Source organism: Epinephelus lanceolatus, chromosome 15 (genome assembly GCF_041903045.1).
Source record: "Epinephelus lanceolatus isolate andai-2023 chromosome 15, ASM4190304v1, whole genome shotgun sequence".
Taxonomy (NCBI): Eukaryota; Metazoa; Chordata; class Actinopteri; order Perciformes; family Serranidae; genus Epinephelus; species Epinephelus lanceolatus.
This window is the reverse complement of record NC_135748.1, coordinates 21,660,619-21,683,089: the sequence shown is the minus strand read 5'-3', so window position 1 is coordinate 21,683,089 and position 22,471 is coordinate 21,660,619. Positions and strand designations below refer to the sequence as shown.

Below are 22,471 nucleotides of genomic sequence, written 5' to 3'. Positions count from 1 at the left end.
ACATGGACGATGAGTCAGTGGTGATGGGAGACTCTGAAAAGCAAAAAAAAGGCAAGCTGTCTGGTTACATAACATAGATTGGCACAGAGTAAAGTATTGGCCTTTGAGTAAATGCTTAAAAAAGATGCAGCCAGTAACTTGCAACTATTAAAAAAAAATAATAATATGCAGCTATATATACCTCCAGCCTGAGAAAAAAAATGTGGTGACAAAAAAGAAAAAAGTGACTAGGAACAATCAAATTAAGGAGCTGGAAAATAACACCTTCTTTTAAGGCTTTAACAAAAACTAAGTGTGTGAACACCCGGGGATCGGACTCCTGAACTTGCCAGTTGTGTCATCATCACCAATGACAGCTCTACCTTGCGCAAGTGAGGAAATGATTCAGCAGATTCGGCTCCTGTCCCCTGTGGCGTGCCACTCTCCTGTTATACTCCTGCTGTCAGTTGTCCTGGGTGCCCTCTCTTTGAGATGACTCAAAAACTCTACCCACCGCGGTCACAAACCCATCATTTCAGACTATTAGGCTCCCATAACTTTACCCAGAGTGACAATTACTGTTAAGCCCCCTCAATCACATCGTTTCACAGTGACTCAGTGAAATTTCTGTCCCTTTTGTTTAACATTAAATCAATAACAGGCGTTGAAAGTTCGGCTCTTATTGAAGCGTGTTACTGAGAATTGCCTGCTGCTGTACCATCAACATTTTCATCAGCCAGCTCACTCCTTGAGCGGCTGATGCTGGGCTTAATTTCTATTCAGACTGTGCGGATGATGGAGGCCGTCAGGCTAATGCTTCATGAATGTCCATAGCATCGGTGCGTGCACATTGAGCCCACTTAAGGGACTTATGAGAAACCTTGCCTCTGCCCTCCATACTCTATTCCAGGCTCAATTTGCTGCCTTCTGGCTGCCATCCAAGAATCAGAGGCAAATATTGTAGGGGGGGGAAACCAGTTCACTCTGCTTCATCCAGTCAGTTGGCAGACTGGCAAAAAAGCAGCCGGATACAGTTCATCACCTTATTTATTATTCAGGACTCAGCATAAAAGCCCTGGCAAGAGCGAGCCAATCGCTTTGGTAACAAACAAGGCACTTCCTAAACCATTATTTATATTAAGTTTGGCAGAATAAAAAGTATAACCTTTCTAAGAATGCAGTGTTACGCTGAAGTACAGTCAGGTGTTGAGTCATTCCTTTCATGTTCAGCTCGCAGGCATTTCTTTCTTCACCTCTGTGTTGCTTTCTGCAGCTTCGGAGTTATTGATGGTGACTTTACAGGCATGAACTCAAACTGTCTTAAAATTGCTCACATTTTAAGACAGTTTCAGATTTTCTATTAAATAAATGTGCAATTAAATTAATGGCACTAATCACAGGCTGCTGAGGAGTATGTCTGCACTAACCATCTGAAAGTTAGATCCACAGCAGACCGCACATTTCCCTTTATTGACTCAATATATTCAGAGTGGTCTGCCCATCTGCACCGACGGCATAATCTGTGTGCTTGTCTCCTCTCAGAGGGCTGCCCTAATCTGGCATTTGGACTAAGCAATGACCTGTGCATGTGCCTGGCACATGGTCTAGCATGACAGGCCGAGGTGACACAGGGGGGCGCAGAGGATTTAGGTGGCTACAAGTCTTGTCCAGGATCCCCAGATGGTAATGTGGTGACATGTGGGGACACTCCTCTTCCTCGCAACTGCAGTGAAGTTCTTATGCAAGAAATAATCTGGTTATACAATCAAGTACTGACTGTTAAATTGAGGCTACAGAGGGGTAGGTGAATTTTAGATGTACAAAATCAACAACCTGACATTTTTCATGGAGTGTGCTAAAGAGATGGCAAGATTTGTGGAGATGCCTCCTGTCTAAATACAAAACACCTGCAACAGTGAAATACTGGCATGCCAAACATTTAAGAATGAAACTCAAACAAACCCATCTATGCCCTGTCATGATTCCTCCCTGCAATTTTGACCCACATCCCCGCTTCACTGCTGAGGATGTGCATGACTCATAGTCAGGCTAATTCTATCCACATACCTTTCATTGTTACAAGCAGTGACTGAGAGCTGGCATTGCCCCGGCTGTCCCAAATTACACGTCATTACACAATGACAGCTGTGGACAGCAACAGTACATGTGTGAGTAAACACACATCTGTGACTGCTGTCTGTGGAGATTAAATGAATGCAAGTCAACATGCAAAAATAAAAACAAAAAATTAAAAAATCAAAAATAACAAACAAGTGGCACTAATCTGTTTGCATCTTTCCACATGGCATAAAGCAAATTTAAAAATACTATGCATCAGTCAGACATTACTGACTTCACTTTTGTCTCTCCTCTCTGACACATGAAAACTACAGGATGATGACAGACATATTTTACTATACATGTGTTGAATACATGCAATTTTCTCTTAAAAATATGAGTTAAAATATAAAATCTTGTTTGATTTTATCAGTTCTTCAGGATTTTTTATCATCCCGGCACTAGAATCCAGTGAGAAGAAACACTAGAGCTGCTAAAGAGAGACATCCTCTCATTTTATCTCCTGCCAACTGTATCTGAGGCCAAAATCTAATCCCAAAAAATACAGGCCCACTGTTCTCCTCCTTTCCCTCCCATTCTCCCCTGCTGATAAGACACAGCCCAAAGCAGGAGGGGTGGCATTTCATTTGCTGGCTCTTCCCAGAACAATCAGACTCATAATATAGACAAAGGGCACCTTGAATGCATGCTTTATGTTTATCATCAGTGACAATGAAGAGGGGAATTTAAAAAGCCTTTGATCAGAGAGGGTGCCCATTATTACCATTAAGAAATTGAATGTAGAAGTGAGTGCAGCCTCTCAGTCCATACCGGCACAATCTGATTCTCCCTGGTACCCTTAAATCTCACTCTTCTTCCACAGCTATTTTCTTTCAATCATCGCTTCCCCACACCTTGGACAGTGGGCTCTGATTCCCCAATCCTGCAATGAATTTAAAAAGGCCTTCAATCGCCTGGGCTGTCTCGATCTGCACTAGGGTCAGCTCTCTAAATCCCGGCAGCTGACACCAAATCAATTACCGCATGGCTGGTGGGTAAGCAGAATGGGACGTCTACGAAGAACTCCAGAAACAAGGCTAAATATGAAGCCGTGCTGGCCACTGCTCAGCAGTTTGCCAGTCATCCCTCTTCCATCAACTCCGTGCCAACAGTGCAGAATCAACTTTGCAAAGACAAGCCTCTAATCGCTTCACCTGCTCTCAGTTCTCCCACCTGCATGTCTGCAATATTCTCAAACAAACCAGGGTAGTGATAAATGACAAGTGAAGGGCAAACTAGAAGCTGAGGTAAATCACGTAACCAACAGCAGAACCTTCTACAGCCAGACAGGGCAAAAGAGTACAAGCGACCAAATATCTGTCAAGCACTGCTAAATATTTTCATTGGTGGCATTGGTGAGCCTGACATTTGGCAGGTCTGTCTGCTTGTGTAGCATTTTTTCCCCACCCACATTCTGCCAAGACCCGCCTCTACTCTGCATCTGATTGGCTCTGACTCAAATATTCTTCTTTGCTGAATGTGGGTGGGGGAAAAAACTGCACCTTGTACTCCTCCTTGAGTGACATCACAACTTCTTAACATACCAGTAGTTCAAGATAAGGAGAACTACTGACCCTACCCATAACACCTGTTCCAAGCCCTGAAAGGCCCATGATTCACCAGTTGTTGAGAACTGTGACAAAACATGTTTAAAGAAGAAGAGTCATGCTCTGATGGAAATATACATGAGAGGTATTCATCTACAGTTTTATATTTTTGTACAAGATTATTTATTAATTGGGAAAAAGCACCTAAATTTACTTATAGTAATTTAAAGTTTAAGTATAAACTGAGTTAATGGGTATTTAAAGAGGAGCAGTGCAAAGGATTAGGTTATTGTCAAGTCATAAAATTGTGAAAAATGCCCATGTCTGATGCCCATGATGTCTTCAAATCACTTATTTTGTCTGACAAACAGTCCAAAATAAAAGGATATTCAAATTACAATTAACAAAAGAAGCAGGAAATGCTCACATTTAATATGCTTGGACATTTTCGGTTGATTAACCAACAGAAACGATCTGCACAGATAATGAAAACTTGCCAATTAGTTTCCTGTCGTTTTGGAAATTGTTTCAGCTCTAAGTGGTAGGTAGATAAATCTATGTTGTTGTTTTTTTTAGATGTTTACAATCCAAAAAAAACAACAACTAAATTTCAAAGTTAATCATCAACTGAATTTATGGGTTATCAACTTAAAGGCAATGCACACCTAAAATATGTCTTGGTGCTTGTTTTCAATCGCACTGTCGCAGATTTTTAAAAACCAAATAGGAAAAAAAAACAATTACCCTGCCTCCACCTCCACACCTTCTAGCTGTTTTTTAATTCGACATATAGAGCTATTACTACTGTTTTAACCATGTGTCATAACCACCTCTTCATAGACGAACATTTCTTTTCAAAGTCAAATTCAACTGCTGCATTTTAAGTAGGGCCCACACAGCTGGCAGCAGAAGGAAAACTGGCTCCTGAGTGGATGGTAAGTACAAAAAAAGTGTTGCTTTGTCAAAAACATCAGCTGTCAACATGTCGAGTTTTCCTTCTGACAGTGAAGACAGACATCTCAAAGGCATCTTTTATGGTGGCATGACAATGATTTATGACCATGATAAATACTTACGTGCCTCACTGTGTTTTATTAACATGTGTACAAATGATTTCGCAACATTGGTTTGATGAGATTTTACCTTGAACTACTGAATACATATCAGTTTAAACATTTATTTTGAGCTGAAATAAAGAGGCCAACAACAACTGTAATGATTGATACATTTACAAGTTTACGATAAATATTTGCTGGGTTTTTTTGTTTGGTCTTCTAGGATAGCAAATTGAATACATTGAGTTTTGGACTGCTGCTCTACGAAAAGAAGACATTTGAATGTGCCAGCTTGGACTTTAGGGAACTGTGATGGGCATTTTCATCAACTTCGTGGCTGACAATGATTAATTATTTGATCAATCAAGAAATGAATCGACAGGTTGATAATGGAAATAATAATTGGCCCTAATTAGGGCTGTAAATATAGTCTTATTGGATTGGTGTGCATTATATTGCACATGCTTTGTTACTGTGTACACTACCAGTATGGATTTAATGAAACTAGATATTATACTTTCACTGTAATACAACAGTGGCAAAAGACAGTTAAATCTAATGCTTTTTAAAACACCTTTTAACCAAATTTTGGACCATTTTTTGAGCAAATCATGTTTTACTATTTAAGTATCGCAAGTAAGCATTGCAGGTATGAAGTACGTACAGGTGTTGTGTATGAATATGGTTATTAGAGTGAGTTAAGCGGATCTACATTTTGAGCAAGTATTAAGTAAAATGAGAATATCATACTTCTTTTAAGATTTGTAACATCAGAAATGTGAACTTTTACATAGAAAGACTTCACTTATTTTCGCAGAAATAAATGAAAATTTGTGTAAATGAAACTAGATAAAATGTTTGTAGCAGTTAAGACCTCACACAGTCAAGTTTAAGACTATTAAATGACTTTTAAGGCCTTATACAATTGAATTTAAGAAATTTTAGGACTTTATAAGGACTTGCAGACCCCCTGTGAAATTGCTTTCTTATTTTATCATATATGAAAGATAAAGCTTCGTAACAAGAATGTTACACACAAATATTATTCAAATCCTGAGGAAATTAGCTTTTGAAGCTATATATTCATGCTACACTAAATGAATAAATTAATGTGTTTGTTAATACTTTTGACATAAAATCACGTGAAAAAACAAAACTGGAACTGGTCAAATAAATAAAAAAGGTGTATTTAGAAAGTTACACTAAAAACTACTTATAAATTAAAGCACTTTTCTTATGGCCAAGCCTGTTAGGGTGACCATTTTATCTGATTATATTCTTCTAAAATTGAGGTCGCAAAAATCAGCGACCTGTCGGATGTTTGATCACCTTACCACAGTAGTCAGGAATGATTGGCACTATCATGTTCATAGACTTGTGAACAGGCTCCATTGTTACACGCTGATATGTGTTTGACATTTCGATAAGGAGGAGCGCAGAAAGTATCAGCTACCCATGCACTACACAGGCTGGTGGGGAAAGGGGAGGGAGTGAGAGGCAAATTAGTAGCATTCTGTAGATGGAGGTGAGAGCACCCGGCCTGGTGCGAGCTGTGAGCCCGTCACACTGACAGATGAGGTGGTGTGGAGCTGAAGGTCGGCTCCTGAATGCCTGATGGAATAACAACCACGAGAGGAACACAGGCTCCAGAGGAAGTGTACAGCTTTAGCCTCCTGACATCTCTCTCTCTAGCCACCAGTCACTTTGTAAGTTTGCAGCTGATGAATGAGAGGTAAAGAGCGAGTGGCCATTTTGACTGCTCAGAAACCTGAGCCAGGTCTTCTCTTTGTTTGGGACTGTGGGGATGTGTGCTGAGGCAGATTTTTATGAATACTTCTCCCCAGAGTTCACCCTTTCCAAAGCCTCTTAACCAATGTAAAACTTTTCCCTGCAGAATGTTCAGTCAAAGTTCAACTAATGAGCAGCCACACAATACCTAAAGCAAGCGGTAAGATTTCCTTTGTAGATATTTGGGGGAATAAAGCTTCACTATTCACACAAAAACCAGCTAAACCAGTTCACATGCTCCTTAGGAATGTGGAAAATATCCTTACTTTGGGTGGGCTGACGATTAAAGCCTTTCCCCTACAGCCTTACAGAAGAGCAGGACAATCCACTCTTAGACATTCATCTTTTTCTCCAAAAGTTGGCACTTTGATGACAGAGTCAGGCACAACAGACAGGTACATTATGTCCTGCACAGAGCCGCACACCACTCTCCAATACACTGGGAAGGGATTGTGTAGCAGGGGCAAAAGAAAGTCCTCCTCAGTGGGACTTATCTGGTGAGGTAAAGAGCAGCCCTGGAAATATCAATAGCTGCGCTTCAGTCAAGGGAACATGCTGATTCAACACTTTTCTGTCTCCAGGAGAACATAGTTCAATAATAAACGGCTTACTGTTGATGCAAAATGACAATGCTCTGCGGTGTTCAACTATAAATGCCAGAATATGTGGGTTGGGCACAGATTTTAATTACCCCAGAAATATTTTCTCTCTGTGCAAAAGAGACTTGGTGTAGCTGTAGCTGCTGTTCAGGAGAGGGAGCATAAAGTGATCTGAACCCTCCTTTCATTACTGTTGTCTTTTCATACTGATTGGCATAATTACAGAGGCTCTTAGCGCCTTTCTCTTCACTCCTTTGAGGCAGAACTGATCATTTAAAACCCACAGACTTATGTGTAATTCTCTTAATTCCTACCATGGCTCTGATTTGGCAGAAAAGGCACTGATGTAATAGCTCAGCACTTCAGAGTCAGGAGTCATTCATGAATGTGACAATACTCTGGTGAACCCCGACACTTAGGCCTAACCTCAACAATGAACCGCCGAAATGCTGTGACAGCAAACATGGTCACACAAAGAAAAGAGGAGTGACGCAGGTGTGTGTGTGCGGTGAGGAGCAGGTGGATAATATATAATCACAGGCATTTCATTTCATCCCAGTCTGACATTACTGTTGCAAAACTCCCAATTACGGCTACTGTTTGACATTGAAATGCAGTTGTCTTCTACTATCAGAGAGACTGACTTGTCAATTTAGACAGGCTATTAGAAATACATGCTGGCAAGCCTTTTAAAGGTCCAGTGCGGAGGATTTAGAGGGATGTCTAGGCAGTAATGCAATATACTGAAATAAATATGGTTTCTTTAGTGTCCAAACACCTGAAAATAAGAATCGCTGTGTTTTCAAGAATGAGCCATTTATATCTACATAGGTATGGGATCCTTGTCCATGGAGTCTACCATGTTACACCGCCATGTTTCTACAGTAACCTAGAAAACCTAACACTGGCTCTTTTTGGACAGGAAGAAACCTCTGCGTATAATTTAGCTCTCGGTAAAAACCTCCTGTACGACTGGATCTTAGTTATCAGAGAAAAAAGTTGAGCTCACGTTAGCAGGTGCCGGGCTAGCTGCCGGTCTGTGATGAGCCGAACAGCCTTAGAGAATTGTGAAACAGCTTTATTCCATGTTTTTACCAGTTTTATTCACCTGGTCTGTTTGTTTTGGAGAGTTAGAGACCTCTATGAATAATTCTGCTCCCCGTAAAAACCTACTGAACAATCAACACTGAGGGAATTCTAACCGGGAGAAGTTTCAGATGGCTGCAATCTGCAATCCCACCACTAGATGCCACTAAATCCCCCTAAAAGTAAAGCTAACAATTTAATTTTCTATGCCAAGAAACACAACAATACACCACAGTCACCAATTTGTTTAAGAGGCTGTCTGTGTTTTTCCTCTGCTTCTATCAATACAAAAATCAGCTTTTGAGACTAATCTACAGCAGTTATGATACATGATGAGCTTTTATGTGCCCCTCTTATGCCAATATACTAAAAGAATGCATTAATAAACACTGGTGTGTGGACCAAAGAAGATGACTTTACACCTTCAGCCTCTTTATCAAAAGTCAAGATTTTTAATTGAGTACAAAAAGTTGGAGGAATTCAACATTTTTTAAATTTCCATAATGTTTTTATATAAATGCTCCGCTGTTGATAATAATAACCTTTTGTACACCCTCCTCCAGAAGAGGCTGCATTAAAATACTGTGTAGTACAAGTGGTGTGCGTCAGTTCCCAAAAGTGGTTTTCAATAGAATATTTGCTCAGTCTCACCAGTAAACAGAAAACTTTTAAAGCATATGAATAATTGGGGTGAGGAAATGATTAGTACATACATGCTGGAAACCCACGTCAAACATCACAACATGCAAAGCTCAGTCAGAATTCTCAAGAAGTCCATTAGGGTAGGAGTTCCTCAATCCAACTTAGGCACAAAATCTCTGACTGTTTACTGCTTGAGTGAAATGCTGTATGATGATACAGCATTAAAAAGTACACTGAAGCTTTGTGTGTGTGCAAGTCATCACATCAAGTGCCGTGCTTTACAATTCCTCCTCCTAAAACCTGAAAGTTACAAGAATTCCCTCCCTGGAGAAATATTCACCTCCACTCAAACTAAAAAAGTGCTGCAGCTGGCACATATTAAACTGTTCATTTAACAAGGCGATCAAGCCTTCAATACTTCCTCTGCTGTGTCAGGCATGTTTCCACACTCTGAGCTTGATTTAAAGAATCACAGCACATCCATTACGAGCTCAACCCAGAGGTGATGATTTTGCCTGCGAATGACGTGTCTCAGGCCTGAGCGGCGTTTGATTTGTTTTGCTTTTAACAACAATTCATCCAGTTTGGAGTGATGTCTACAATCAGCAAACAAAGCAAACCCATTCAGATGCAACAGAGCTGAAACAATTAGACATTTATCTAAACATTTAGAGAAAAAACTAAACATTTTTGATCATCAATTAGTCATTTTTCAAGCTTGAATGCCAAACATTTTACCCAGTTTCAGCTTCACGGCTGAGAGGGTTTTCTTTGTCTGATGTTATGGTAAATTTGATATATTTGTGCTGTGGACTGTTTCCAGACAAAACAAGCAATGATAATACCTCACTTTAGGCATTTTTTTTACTGTTTATACCTAATAAATAATAAAATAACTAAGAATATAACCTGCAAACTAATAGATAATGAAAACAATAATTGCTTGCAGCCCTAAAATGCTATAAACTATTTACTTTTCTATCAAAATGCCATTTCTTATTTTGTAAAATGACATTATCACTATTTATAGTATTACTGTTTTATTATTACTTTATAATAACTGCTGCTATTGTTGTTGCTACTATACCATTATGGTTTTACAATGAATTTTTGACTTTAATACCAAAAGAAAATCACTTCAACAATGTCTAAAATTAATGACAATGCCATCTGAAGGCAGCAGTCAGTATAATTCAGTGTACATTATTAGGCTGTAACATTGTTAGCCCTGCATAGCGCTTGAAAACAAACGCATCAACATCAACAACAACAACAACAAAGGGATAGGTGCTGGTTAACACAGTGTAACATCAGGAGCACAGGCTAACGTTAGCAGATGTGTGGCACTGTATGAAGTGATCAGTCTCGCGAGCCACACTGCTCGGCTGTTGTGCTAGCTATCTCCAAAGCTAAGCATAAAAAATGACTGACTGCGGAGCTGACACAGCGTGAGGGTGCAAGATAACTTACCTTGGGCTTATACAGCCACTTTCGGAAGCGGTTCATCGTTACCTCGCCACCTTCCTTTGTCACCAACCCCTCCTCTCCTCTCCTGTACCTGTGTGTCTGACACTATCAGCGGCGGGCTGCTAAGCTAGCTCGGGTTGCTGGGTTCCCAAACGCTAAATGTACCAAACACAATGTACGGTAAGTTGTCCTGAACGTTACAACGCGGCTGTGGAAGCGCATAAAGGAGATGTTCGACAGCAACGACTTATTTCCATCTTCCCTGAATCTCGAGGTTGGCTGCCTGTCTCCCCCGCCCGGCCACTTTCCAAGTCCCGACGATACAGACGAGCGGAGCACCGACGGCTCTGCTGTTCTCTGCCCCTCTAACGTTACTTGATGACAGTCACGTTGACAACATTCACCTCCCACTTTCCCAGGAAGTGATGCCTTCATGTGCTGCTCCCAAATACAGTGCTCCCCACCGCTCCTGGTCAGACAGATCATAGGCTACAAAACAGACCATGTAAGCATTACAGGGGGACTGTTTTTTATTTCTTAAAGATCCCCTTCATGCATGATTTTTAATAAAACAAATGCTCGAATTTTATTATTCGTGTCTGTTATGATTAATCCACAAAAAACTGAATTACCTGCAATGCTGGGGAGTAACTAGTCAGGGTGACGTCAGGTAATTTAGGACACTTTTTGGTAGATTACCAAGTAAAAAAAAACACCTGAAACTCTAAGTACTACACTGAGTAAGCTTTATAACTTGCTATAGCTTTCTGCTATATTTCTATAAATAAAACTGAATAGAAACTCTGGACTTTCAAACATATCAAGAAACCCCACATGTTCAGGCACAATGTGTGACAGTCATGTTTGTTTTTCAACTGGTCAAATCTAATTACAAGCCCAGTTATTAATCCATTAAACCACTAATATAACCTGTGTCTATTCATTAAAATCTATTTTTTCTTCCATGCTTTCCCTGTTCTTTTGCTCTCTGTTTCCTCTGTGATAGTTTTTCTACACTCACTCAAAACCCTTTATCATAAAGTGTATTGTGAAAATGTTTTGGTTATAAGTCAAACGTTTAATAAAATGCAACATCTTACAACCATTTTCTGATGTTATATCCTTATTGCTGCAGTACTCTCAACATCAAAATGAGAAAATCAACATCATGCCATATGGCTTACCCTGCAAGACAAATGAAAATAATTAATTTAAAGCAAATTTTGTAAAAATGTGTAAAAAAAATAAAAAATAAAATGTAATAACGTGTTTGGTGACTGGCTGCTACTATGTAAAGAGCCGAAGATAAAAAAAATACCTTATTTGTCCCATTTTACCTGATCTCCCAAATTATCTGACTTCATCCTATATGCAACTGGTTGCATGCAATTAAATTATAAAATAAATGTAATTGTAGTCTGTTTCAGTTAATGTGAATAAAATTGTTATTAAATTACAGTTACTCATCAAACTGTCGGTGATTACAAATGTGTTACATCTGCAAAAATTATATTTTTAGTAAAGTACTTTTATCATACAATATAATATTTATTTTGTTGCCTTGCATCTTTCCACCATGCATAAGTGCCTTCTTTTGGCAAAACCTATTTCTGGACATTTTTCAGCATTATTGCATAGTTTAAAACATTTGTTATGCAAGTAATCAAATGTAATAAGTCACAAAACTTTGATGAAGTACTTAAAATAGTTACATTAGGCTACTTATTACGTTTCAAAAGCAACCATCCCAACGCTTATTACAAATAAATATTTCTTAAAATTACACCGAGACCAACTTCTCCTTCATTGAATAACCTAGATTCTGTGAATATTTTTAATTTCAAAAGTTTGACCACTGGACATGAGATGTCTCGTACATACCTACTGTATCTTTTACGTAATTTACCACATCAAATTGCAAATTAGACCCTTGAAGCAAATTTGTGATTTGCAATATTGAACTTTATAAATCAAGATGATGTGACTAGACCATGATTGGCTTCCAAACTAGTTGTGTTGTCATAAAATCATGCGTTCATATGCACATCTTGGATTAAGGTTTGAGGTCAGCACAGACAAACTTTCAGATAAATATGAAAACAAAGTCTGCACATTAAGGTCAGGAATACAAAGTAACAGAGAGCAAAACAGATTTATGAGCAGCATGTGACTTAAATTCAAGTTGCGTAGAGTTACATTGCATCAGAGATGTTTGCTGAGTTGGACAAGGAAACAAGAGGTGGCAAAATAATCTCAGCTCATGGTCCACTCGCTTGTTCTGGAGCCTTCAAAATATCACACAGTGTTCATCAGCAGACAGTTGATAGCTGAGTTTGCTTTCAGCAGGAATGACACTGTTAAAGTTAAAACTAGCCTAATTCTTCTCATCCATGTTGTCTCAGATTTAATCTTGAGTGTTTATTCTTACAGCTCAATCTTTGGCAAATCACTGTTAAAAATGGAAGACTAAATATTGAGCCTATTTATATTTCCAAACTACATTTGTGACCACAGAGTGACAACCCAGTGACTTTGATTACATGCTCACGAAAATCAGTTTATGATAATCAGATTATGGCAGGAAATCAGATAATGCATTGTGAGACTATAAAACCCCAAGTTTGCATGTGATCTGTTCCGTAATCAGCTTTTCCACACAAACCCCTTAAAAACCCTGATGTGAAGTTAGTCACTTCTCCCGTCAACATGTATTTGTGTTGTTGCTGTCTTAATCTGGGTCTAATTACCAGCATGTATTTCCTCTGTCTTTGTTGTATTTATCACGTTGATGTGCTCGTTGCAACATTTCCCACGGCCCATGAAGGCAGCGCAAGGCTCGCACAGACGTCACAATATGCTACGTCATATTTATTGTTAGGGCAGCCAACAAAGGATCAGGATGTCACACTGTTAATCTGCATCCGAGGGATTAAAACCATGAGTGTTGTTTATACGTTGAACAAAACAACCCTGTAATAAAAACACCTCTCATTAATACAAATAAGAGTTGATGATTGTTGTTTTTGTAGGCGACATCTCATTTAATATTATGTGTTTAAGCTGGGTTACGTTTCTGTTTACGCCTGTGTGTTGCTAAGCAACGACTGTACATGGCAACAGTTTGCGCTGAAAACAAACCGCTCCGCGACTTTCTATGACTCTACAGTATGTATCTTTTAATAGAAACCTCTCTGGTCTGTCTCAGGTAGAAGTAAAATGTGACTTTTTACACAATCCATAGGCTGTACGTGAGGAGTGAGGACAAGTACTGCACTGTATTTCTGTGGGCTTTTCTGCCAGCAAAGATCTTTTCACCACAGTTATCAATCTCCACCAGCTTTCTGCAGATCGATATAAAATGGCATCAAGCTATGGATCACTTGCCAAGGAGGCCATTGTGCTGCTCGATCAATTCAGCGCTGGCAGACAGAGTTTGGATGACTTCATTGAGGAGGCTTCAAAGCACCTGCAGGTTGGTGGAGTCAGAGCAGGGCCCTGATGCAGCTTGTTGCATAGGTGTAGATTTCAGGGGGGACGCAGGGGGACATGCTCCCCTAAATATTTAGAACAACTTTCATTTTAAAATTAAAGACATTTATAACATAAATTGTTGCAGAAAAGGCACAAAATGGTGCATAAAAATTCACCAGATTGCAGAACATTAAAGGTCAATTGTGTAAAATTTAGAGTGATATACTGGCAGAAATTGAATATAATATAGTATGTATGTGAGTATAATCAGCTGAAAATAAGAATCAGTGTGTATTCGTTACCTTAGAATGAGCCATTATATCTTGATAGGGAGCAGGTTCTCATCCATGGAGTTTGCAATGTTGCACCACCATGTTTCTACAGTAGCCCAGAACAGACAAACCAAACACAAACAGATAGGGCCATTTTGTTTTTATGTCGGACTATGTTTTTACAGGTTTAAATCAGCATGTAGCAACTACTTTCAATGAAAAAAGCCACTAAGAGGCTGAGTAGGCTCTTTACCATGACTCATTCAATAAAATCCATGCTTAAGTCCAAAGTTGCGTTTTTATGATGCTTTATTAAACAAACAACTGAGATAACTTAAGCAAATTTAGATGAAACAAAATATTACTGATGTGATAATGTGATTGCGTCATTACATTATGTGATAACAGTCAACAGCAAATATCGGAGCCACCCTCTTTGTCTGAAGGCCGCCACCCCAGTGAACAAATAGGTCAAATAATGTGAAACCACACCCATACCTGTGCCAATTACTGCCACAAGTGAAAGTGATTAAAAGAATGTTTGCAGCTTAACAAATGATGAACGACAGAGGTTACATACACATTCTGGCTACTACACAGCAGGTCTGTTTGTTTTGGAGAGGAAGACATTATCTGTGGATAATTCAGCTCGCAGTAAAAACCTCATGAACGTCTGGATCTTAGGTTGTCAGAGAAAATAGGTGAGCTCATATTAGCAGGTGCTGGGCTAGCAGGCCATCTGTGACAGTCAAAGAAACACTGTTCTGTAACGTGAAACTGCTTTATTCAGTGTTTTTACTGTTTTAAATCACCGGATCCGTTCATGGATGCGTTACTGAATGGGCCTACCAGACACAAGCCCAGGGACCCAGAGTTTCAGTCGGGCCCACAGGCCATCACCTGCAAAATGTCACTTAGATTAATACACATTGAATAGGAGGAGACTCAAAATGACCACATAAAGGTAAAAAGGAACTGCAAAGAGACACAAAATAACTACAAAAGGGGCAAAACAACCACAAAGAGACAAAAAATGACCCAAAAAAAAGACCCAAAATGACCTCAAAGAGACACAAATGACTGCAAAGAGACGCAAAACTACCACGGGGAGGCACACAATTACCACACAAAAAAACCCCACCAAAAAGTCTGTGTGTCTTGCTTCTGTGTAGGATAGGTGGTGGGACCTTTTGCATATATGTGCCCAGGGATTGGTTCTCATATAATCTGCCTGTGGGCCATTCGTTTTGGAGAGCAAGAGACCTCTGCAGATATTTCGGCACCCAGTGAAAATCTCCTGAACTATGAACACTTAAATTATCTTAACCAGGAGATCTCACTTGACACATGGGAGAAGTGTCAGCTTTTTGCAGTGTGCAGTCCTCACCACTAGATGCCACTAAATCCTTCACACTGGACCTTTAAGTGTTTTCTTGCAGAGGACACCCAAACTCATAGACTATGTGTCTCCTGAAACATTGAGATGAAACTTACGCCCTTGCCTGAATGTCTCATTTACTATTTGTTTCAGAACATGGATACTCTGCATAAGAAATTCATACTTGATGTCGTTTCTGGATGCGTTGAGCACAAAAAGTTACTGGACATAGTGATCAATGTCTTCTATGGCCAGAACTGGAAATGCCTATCTAGAGGTGATCGCAGTCAGTTTGTCAGTAAGTTAATGAACTAAAACTTCTATGTTCTAATCCAAATTTTGACTCAAGATTGCCACTGATGTGTTTATAATGCTGTGTTGTTCTTCAGTTATCTGTTACCTCGCCACATTTTGTCTTGATGACCTTGGACTTCAGCATTTTAGCAACATTGTCAAATCTCTGGACATCAGGAAGATGCACACAGTAAGAAACTCTGATCACAGTGGTGTTGTTTCATTGGAAATAACCAGCAAACAATAGCTTCATTAATGTGTCCTCTGTGTTTGGCTGTAGTTCCTGACTTTCTTCTTCACAAACCTCACCATGTGGATACAAGATGAATGGAATAGTATCTATGATGCTGCCTTTGTGAAGGAACACTTGATCAGCCCTCTGCTAAGGTGAGAAAAGTAGTTTTTTTTTAGGAAATCTTTTTTTTTTTACCAAAGGCAAGGAATAAAAGCATATGTGTCCTTTAGATGGTGCCCTGAGATGGATATTCTCATGGACCAGCTTGCTGCCAAAATATCTCGTGGGAGTCAGGTGAAGAAAGCTCCCATCAAAACCACGGAGCCCCAGGAGTTCTCTCTGACCAAACCTAAACCTCGACCTCTGCCCGTGCCTGAGCTCATTCCACTGCAGGAAAAATCAAAACCAGTCAGTCCTATTACAGTCATATACAATATTTCCTTCAAACATTGTCACAGTTAGTTTCTGTATGTCTCCTATAGGCTACAGACAAGACGGGTCATTAAGCTGTATATTGTGTTGAGGCTGTGACTGACTCACTTTGTCTTTGTTTTATAGGTACCAAATAGCACATACAAGGCTCCAAAAGAGATGCAGATGATAGAGGAGATCAAACAAAAGAACCATCAAAAGACTGAGGTACAATATCTGCTTTTACCATTATCATCAAAAAAGGCGATGACTCCTAAAAGGCAAAATACAGTCTGTTATATTAATGTAATATAAAAGAAAACAAGCTTGACAAAAAGAGTAGATTAACAGCTGACATATACACAGTTAAATAAAACACAGAGAAACCAACATATACATTACAGAGGCAGAGAGCTCTGTGTCTGACAACAGGTATAAATCAAGTATGGATTGGTGTAGTATAGTATTGGTATAGTACACAGTGTTCATACTAATTCTATTCAGCATCATACCTGCGTTTGGCAATGTTGTTGAGCTAGTTTGCTGTTTCTGTTAAGTAGCTCTCCATTAGTCAGTCACTATACAGTAGGAAATGGCAATTCAGAATGAAAGCTCTGTGCTGGAAATTCACTGTACTCCAGAATAAAGTGTTTTTTGGGAACAACTGCTCTAAAAATCAAGGAATACTTATTGTGGTCATATTTAAAGATTTGAATATAGTACAAACTGGCCACTCAACACAAAAAAATCTTCTATCTTAAAACCATGTTGGTGGAACCCTTTTGCCAAGTCACTGCCACAAATCTAATATATAAATAGTTTATGAATAGTTTGGTCTGGTGACGCCAGCGTTACCACACAGGGGTGGAAATGTATGGAAAAATGCACACTCACTGACAGTAAGTAGTTGGTCTGACTGAATGTGGAAAAACTGAGACATGTTGTTGAAACTGTAGGCCTACTTATTTTTCTGAAGATATCTTAGGCGGTTTATGATCTGTTTTGTAAATGGATTAACATTTTCAGAACAAACCAAAGAAAAGAGAATCATTTGGAGGTGTTTTTATTAATAGGTTATTATGCAACGTCTTTACTGGTCAATTCCACGTGAGATCAAATTGGTCTGTAACAAATGAGTTTGTTACAGACCAATTTGATCTCACGTGGAATCGAATTGGTCTGTAACAAATGAGTTTGACACCCCTGGCCTATATTACTATCATATTAATATCAGCAGCACTTACACAAGCTTTACATGCCTCTGTAATGACATCCCTATTTGTTTTTCACCATAGGAACTGCTCTATGAGGCAAATGTGAAACAGTTCAGATGTGCAAACCCACAGAAGTCTGAACACACTAAGGTAGGGGCTGTTCTCTGTGCTTTACATAGATTTCCAAAGTAATATGCTTAATTCATGTCCAAGCTTACTTACATAAAAATGTAGATCAAATGAGAAACCTCAATGACTGAGTGAACCAGTGGACAGTTCAAAGTTACATTTCTGCTGAACCATCATTTGCATTGCAGAGAGTGATGTCTCAGATTAAAGAGGACTTGGATTCAAAACTCAAGTTCAGCTCATGTCATTCTTCTGGACGTCCCTCCAGTAAAAAGGTGAGATCTAATTATTATTTCACCTACTTCAGCTGGTCAGTCTTCACTACGACAGAGATGAATATCAAGATGTAATACCCACTGGCATGTGTTTTTTTTTCTGATTCTGTTAGAAGGACAGCTGGCCCATCAAGCTCAACAGTGCAGCCATCCTGAGGCAGGGGGCACTGTACCACCGTCAGGTGGAGGAGGAGCTGCAAAGGTACAGAACTGCCAGTGCTTGACCTATTTTTAGTGATTTCAGAGAGAACTATTGTATACTTTACATTGCTTATTACTCATTTATTTGTAAGTGCTGGTAACTAGTTACTTTACAGATGAATTCAACTTTCATGGATCTTAAAAAATATGATGTTCTGTTCTAAACTAACCCAGACCCAGACAAAATTATTAAACATAAGCTCCACTTCAGTCAGCTAAAATCCTGCTTTGGCATGAATGTGTGAATAATAATAATATAATGATATAATATAAATAGTATACAGTCACAGGAGACAATTTTCTGCATCGAAGACTTTTGATTCTGTAAATATATTTCCCTGATTACACTTACATACTTCTTTTTAAAGGTCCAGTGTGTGGAATATAGGGGGATATATTGGCAGAAATTACACATAAAATTTGAGTATGTGTCAGCCACCGTAGCTAGCAGCCCCTACATGACGAGCTGATTGGCGTCGGAAAAACAATAATTTTTTATGTGAAATTGCTTTATTCAGGGTTTTTTTTCTGGTTTAAATCACATTGTCCATTTGTTTTGGAGAAAAAGAGACCACTGCAAGTAATTTAGCTTGTGGTAAAAACCTCATGAACAATAAGGACATGGGAGAAGATTCAGCTGATTGCAGTCTGCAGTCCTCACCACTAGATGCCACTAAATCCTACACACTGTTCCTTTACATAACATTTTCAAGGCAGGACTTTTACTTGTAGTGGAGTATTTCTATAGTGTGGAATAAGTACTTTTACTTACGTAAAGGATCTGTTTGCTTCCTTCATCACTGCCCTTTTAGTAGGATTATACATCTCAGCATCATCACTGATGGCTGCTTTGTGTCTTGTTGCGAAGTTGTGGATATGTTGTTCTAATGTCTCTATTGCAAAAAAGACCTTGATCTCAATTAGACTCCTTACATCAAAAAAGCTCAAGGAGACTATTTACAGCGTGGAGTCATTCCTTTGTGTTTGTGACCCAGAATAGAGCGTTTGGTGGAGGGGACACGTGAGCCGTCATCTTTCCTCCAGTGGCAGAAGGAGATGCGTGAGAAGGACCTTCAGGAGGAGCTGGCCAAGATTGAGCGCAGGCGTCTTGAGAGACGTATCAGTTACGAGGAGGCAGCTATGGCCCGCACACGGCTGATGGAACGCAACCAGAAGACTGCTCAGCAGAAGAAAGAAGAGGTGGGTGAACATCCCTCGACAACTGATAAGAGAAAGCATTATAAAAGATTACACAGCGCTTTAAAACGTGTAACAAGACTTGACAAAAGTATGTCTGTTCTTTACACACCTTGAAAGAAGTGATTTTACATGGACTTACTTTCTTTATGGTTTCTGTTTCTTGCAGACAGCTCAGCTGATGCAGAGATATGCGGAAAAAAGGTTACAGGAGGAAAAAGAAATGAGAGACTTGGTGCAACAAGTGGCGGACGGACACAAGAACTCAAAGACAGCTAAAGAGAAATTACAGAAACTCAAGCAAAACATAGGTGCGCCTTCTTGTTTGACATCGCTCGATCACTTTTTTCATGGTTGTCTTTTCATTCTCAACAATTGTATGCAAATTCCACAGTGAAAGAAGTGTCAGAGCAAAGTCGAGAGCTCCTTCGTCAAGCACTGGAGGAAGCACAAGCAGAGCTCAGCAGGAAATTTGAGATCATCCGAGAAATCCACGCCATTGAATCGCTTCCTCACGTTACAGTCAGGAATTTTGATGACACAGAGGTGAGTGAAGGCAAGCGTGATGCCACCTAACCGGGGGCATGATACAAAAGTCTGGACAGTGTATGGACTGCATCCATAGCATTAGGGCCCTGTATACTACACACACACATACACATACAGTATATACACACAGCTCTATGCCCTTGAATCTATCATCTGACTTACTTTCACACACTTCTTGTGTCATCATGGTTAATTTGTTGTCCCATGTCAGACTGCAGGCCACGAGCTGCTGGGAGAGATGTCCCTGGTGGAGCTGAAGGAGCGGCTGGCCCTCCTGAGGGAGGCGCAGCAAACAGAGCAGCAGGAGAAACGGGAGCAGATCCTGGAGGAGAAGCAGAACAAGAGGCAGCTGCTGTCGGAGCAGCTGGACACCATCACCCTCCACACGAGAGCGCTGGCACAGGCTGCAGCCATCAGGTCAGGAAAATGTTCCGCTTTGCCTTGATTATGGTAGCAGAGAAGTGTGGGGCTGAAGCAGATACATACACAAGCACGCACTGATGACAGTTTTGGCATATCGCAGAAGAGAGGAGAGGAAAGCCAGGCTGGGTTTTCAGCAGGCGGCATCTCAGGATGAGACAGTTTTGGCTCTGCAGAAGAAGCTCGAAGAGAAACAACAAGAGCGCCAAAAACTGAAGCAAATTGAAAGCAAGAGGGCCAAAACCTCCGAGCAGGCGGCAGCACACACTGTTAGAAACACAGGGACGCACAACAAAGTGAGTATGAAATCCAAAACAAAGAGGAACTGACTCCTCTCAGTCAGTAAGTTGAAAGCCGTGTCTGTGTTTGTTAGTGTTGGGATTTTTCATGCTTGAAGCAGTAATAATATTTGTCTCTCTCTTTCTTTTACTGCCAGAAAAGCCTGACGCAGAAAAGCTGGGAGGAATTGGAGCTGAGCTTAGAGCGTCATATCCAGAAGAACGCTCCTTATGTTGTTTCTCACACAGAGACACTCAAGACATAAATATGCTCAACATGCTCCACAGGCCTGTGAATGTTTAATTTTAGATCAGAAAGATGATTAGTTGTATTTGCTGCAAGAAATGTATGGGATGATTAGCTTTTCCTCTTTTGTTATGTTCTTAATTTGACACATTTTGCATTAGCATTGCTGGAGAAAACGTCTGGTTGCCACTATGATTTATCACCACAAATTGTTATTATTGAATTCCATCTGAGTGATCATCCAGGGTTGTTTATAATTTAAGTGTTTATTGTTGTGTGTGTGAGACATGAAAGGGGAAGTGAACCTTCCAACATATGACTGATAACGAAAATTTCCCTTCCCCAAAACAATGTTGTTATTTTGTGCCTTGTATGTTTTGGTAACAAGTTACTGTACAAAATGTCAGTCATGATTACTCATTAATCATCATCCAGGTCATGCACCAAAGGAGAACTAAGGCAAGTATGACACAGAAATGTGACTGCAAATCTTTATAATTGGTATTTTACAATGCAATATTTCTATCTATCCATCTACCTACCTACCTATCCACCCCCTTCCTCCCCATCCATCCATCCATCCATCCATCCATCCATCCATCCGTCTTCCTACATATCTATCCATTTATCCATCCCCCTACTTATCCATCTATCAGTCCACCTACCTACCTATTCATCTACCTAACTACCCATCTATCCATCTACCCACCTATCTATCCATCTACCTACCTATCCATCTATCATCTCCCTACCTATCTATCCATCTACCTACCTAACTATCCATCAACCTACCTATCTATCATCTATCCATCTACCTAACTATCCATCTACCTACCTACCTATCCGTCTACCTGCCTAGCCATCTATCATCTACCTACCTATCTATCCATCTACCTACCTAACTATCCATCAACCTACCTATCTATCATCTATCCATCTACCTAACTATCCATCTACCTACCTATCTATCCATCTACCTAACTACCCATCTATCCATCTACCCACCTATCTATCCATCTATCCATCTACCTACCTATCCATCTATCCATCTACCTGCCTATCCATCTATCATCTACCTACCTATCTATCCATCTACCTACCTATCCATCTATTCATCTACCTACCTATCTATCCATCTACCTACCTATCCATCTATTCATCTGCCTACCTATCTATCCATCTACCTACCTAACTATCCATCTGTCCATCTACCTACCTATCCATCTATTCATCTGCCTACCTAAATACCTACCTACCTACCTATCTATCCACCTACCTACCTATCCATCTATTCATCTACCTACCTATCCATCTATCCATCTACCTACCTATCCATCTATCCATCTACCTACCTATCCATCTATTCATCTGCCTACCTATCTATCCATCTACCTACCTAACTATCCATCTGTCCATCTACCTACCTATCCATCTATTCATCTGCCTACCTAAATACCTACCTACCTACCTACCTATCTATCCACCTACCTACCTATCCATCTATTCATCTACCTACCTATCCATCTATCCATCTACCTACCTATCCATCTATCCATCTACCTACCTATCATCTATTAATCTGCCTACCTATCTATCCATCTACCTACCTATCCATCTGT

At 39.8% G+C, this 22,471-nt stretch overlaps 2 protein-coding genes and 1 long non-coding RNA gene across 5 annotated transcripts in view; 1 reads left to right on the top strand and 2 right to left on the bottom strand.

The window, feature by feature from the left end:
- Positions 1–10,730, bottom strand: part of zfyve28 (zinc finger, FYVE domain containing 28) — a 28,174-nt gene extending 17,444 nt beyond the window's left edge. For both annotated transcript variants that reach the window (XM_033643349.2, XM_033643350.2), the window contains exon 1: positions 10,285–10,730. In XM_033643349.2, coding sequence (XP_033499240.2) covers positions 10,285–10,320 — 36 coding nt within the window. In that variant the 5' untranslated portion in view covers positions 10,321–10,730. The remainder of the gene's footprint in view (positions 1–10,284) is intronic.
- A 2,393-nt stretch (positions 10,731–13,123) lies between these two features.
- cfap99 (cilia and flagella associated protein 99) lies at positions 13,124–22,182 on the top strand. 2 transcript variants are annotated; one of them, XM_078175053.1, is made up of 15 exons: positions 13,124–13,753; positions 15,556–15,700; positions 15,792–15,886; positions 15,977–16,083; positions 16,162–16,339; positions 16,490–16,570; positions 17,638–17,706; positions 17,874–17,960; positions 18,074–18,162; positions 19,157–19,361; positions 19,528–19,669; positions 19,753–19,904; positions 20,119–20,324; positions 20,434–20,623; positions 20,764–22,182. In XM_078175053.1, exons 1-15 carry the CDS (start codon positions 13,640–13,642, stop codon positions 20,869–20,871), a joined length of 1,968 nt encoding a protein of 655 aa, XP_078031179.1. In that variant the 5' UTR covers positions 13,124–13,639; the 3' UTR covers positions 20,872–22,182. The 2 variants fall into 2 exon arrangements, with proteins under 2 accessions (XP_078031179.1, XP_078031178.1); XM_078175052.1 differs by having other exon boundaries at positions 13,143–13,753; positions 20,431–20,623.
- Positions 18,065–20,199, bottom strand: LOC144466963 (uncharacterized). Its single transcript, XR_013493354.1, has 3 exons — positions 20,070–20,199; positions 19,501–19,536; positions 18,065–19,383 (listed from the first exon to the last, which is right to left on the bottom strand). It is a non-coding gene; the product is annotated as an uncharacterized LOC144466963 (long non-coding RNA).
- Positions 22,183–22,471: the final 289 nt, after the last annotated feature.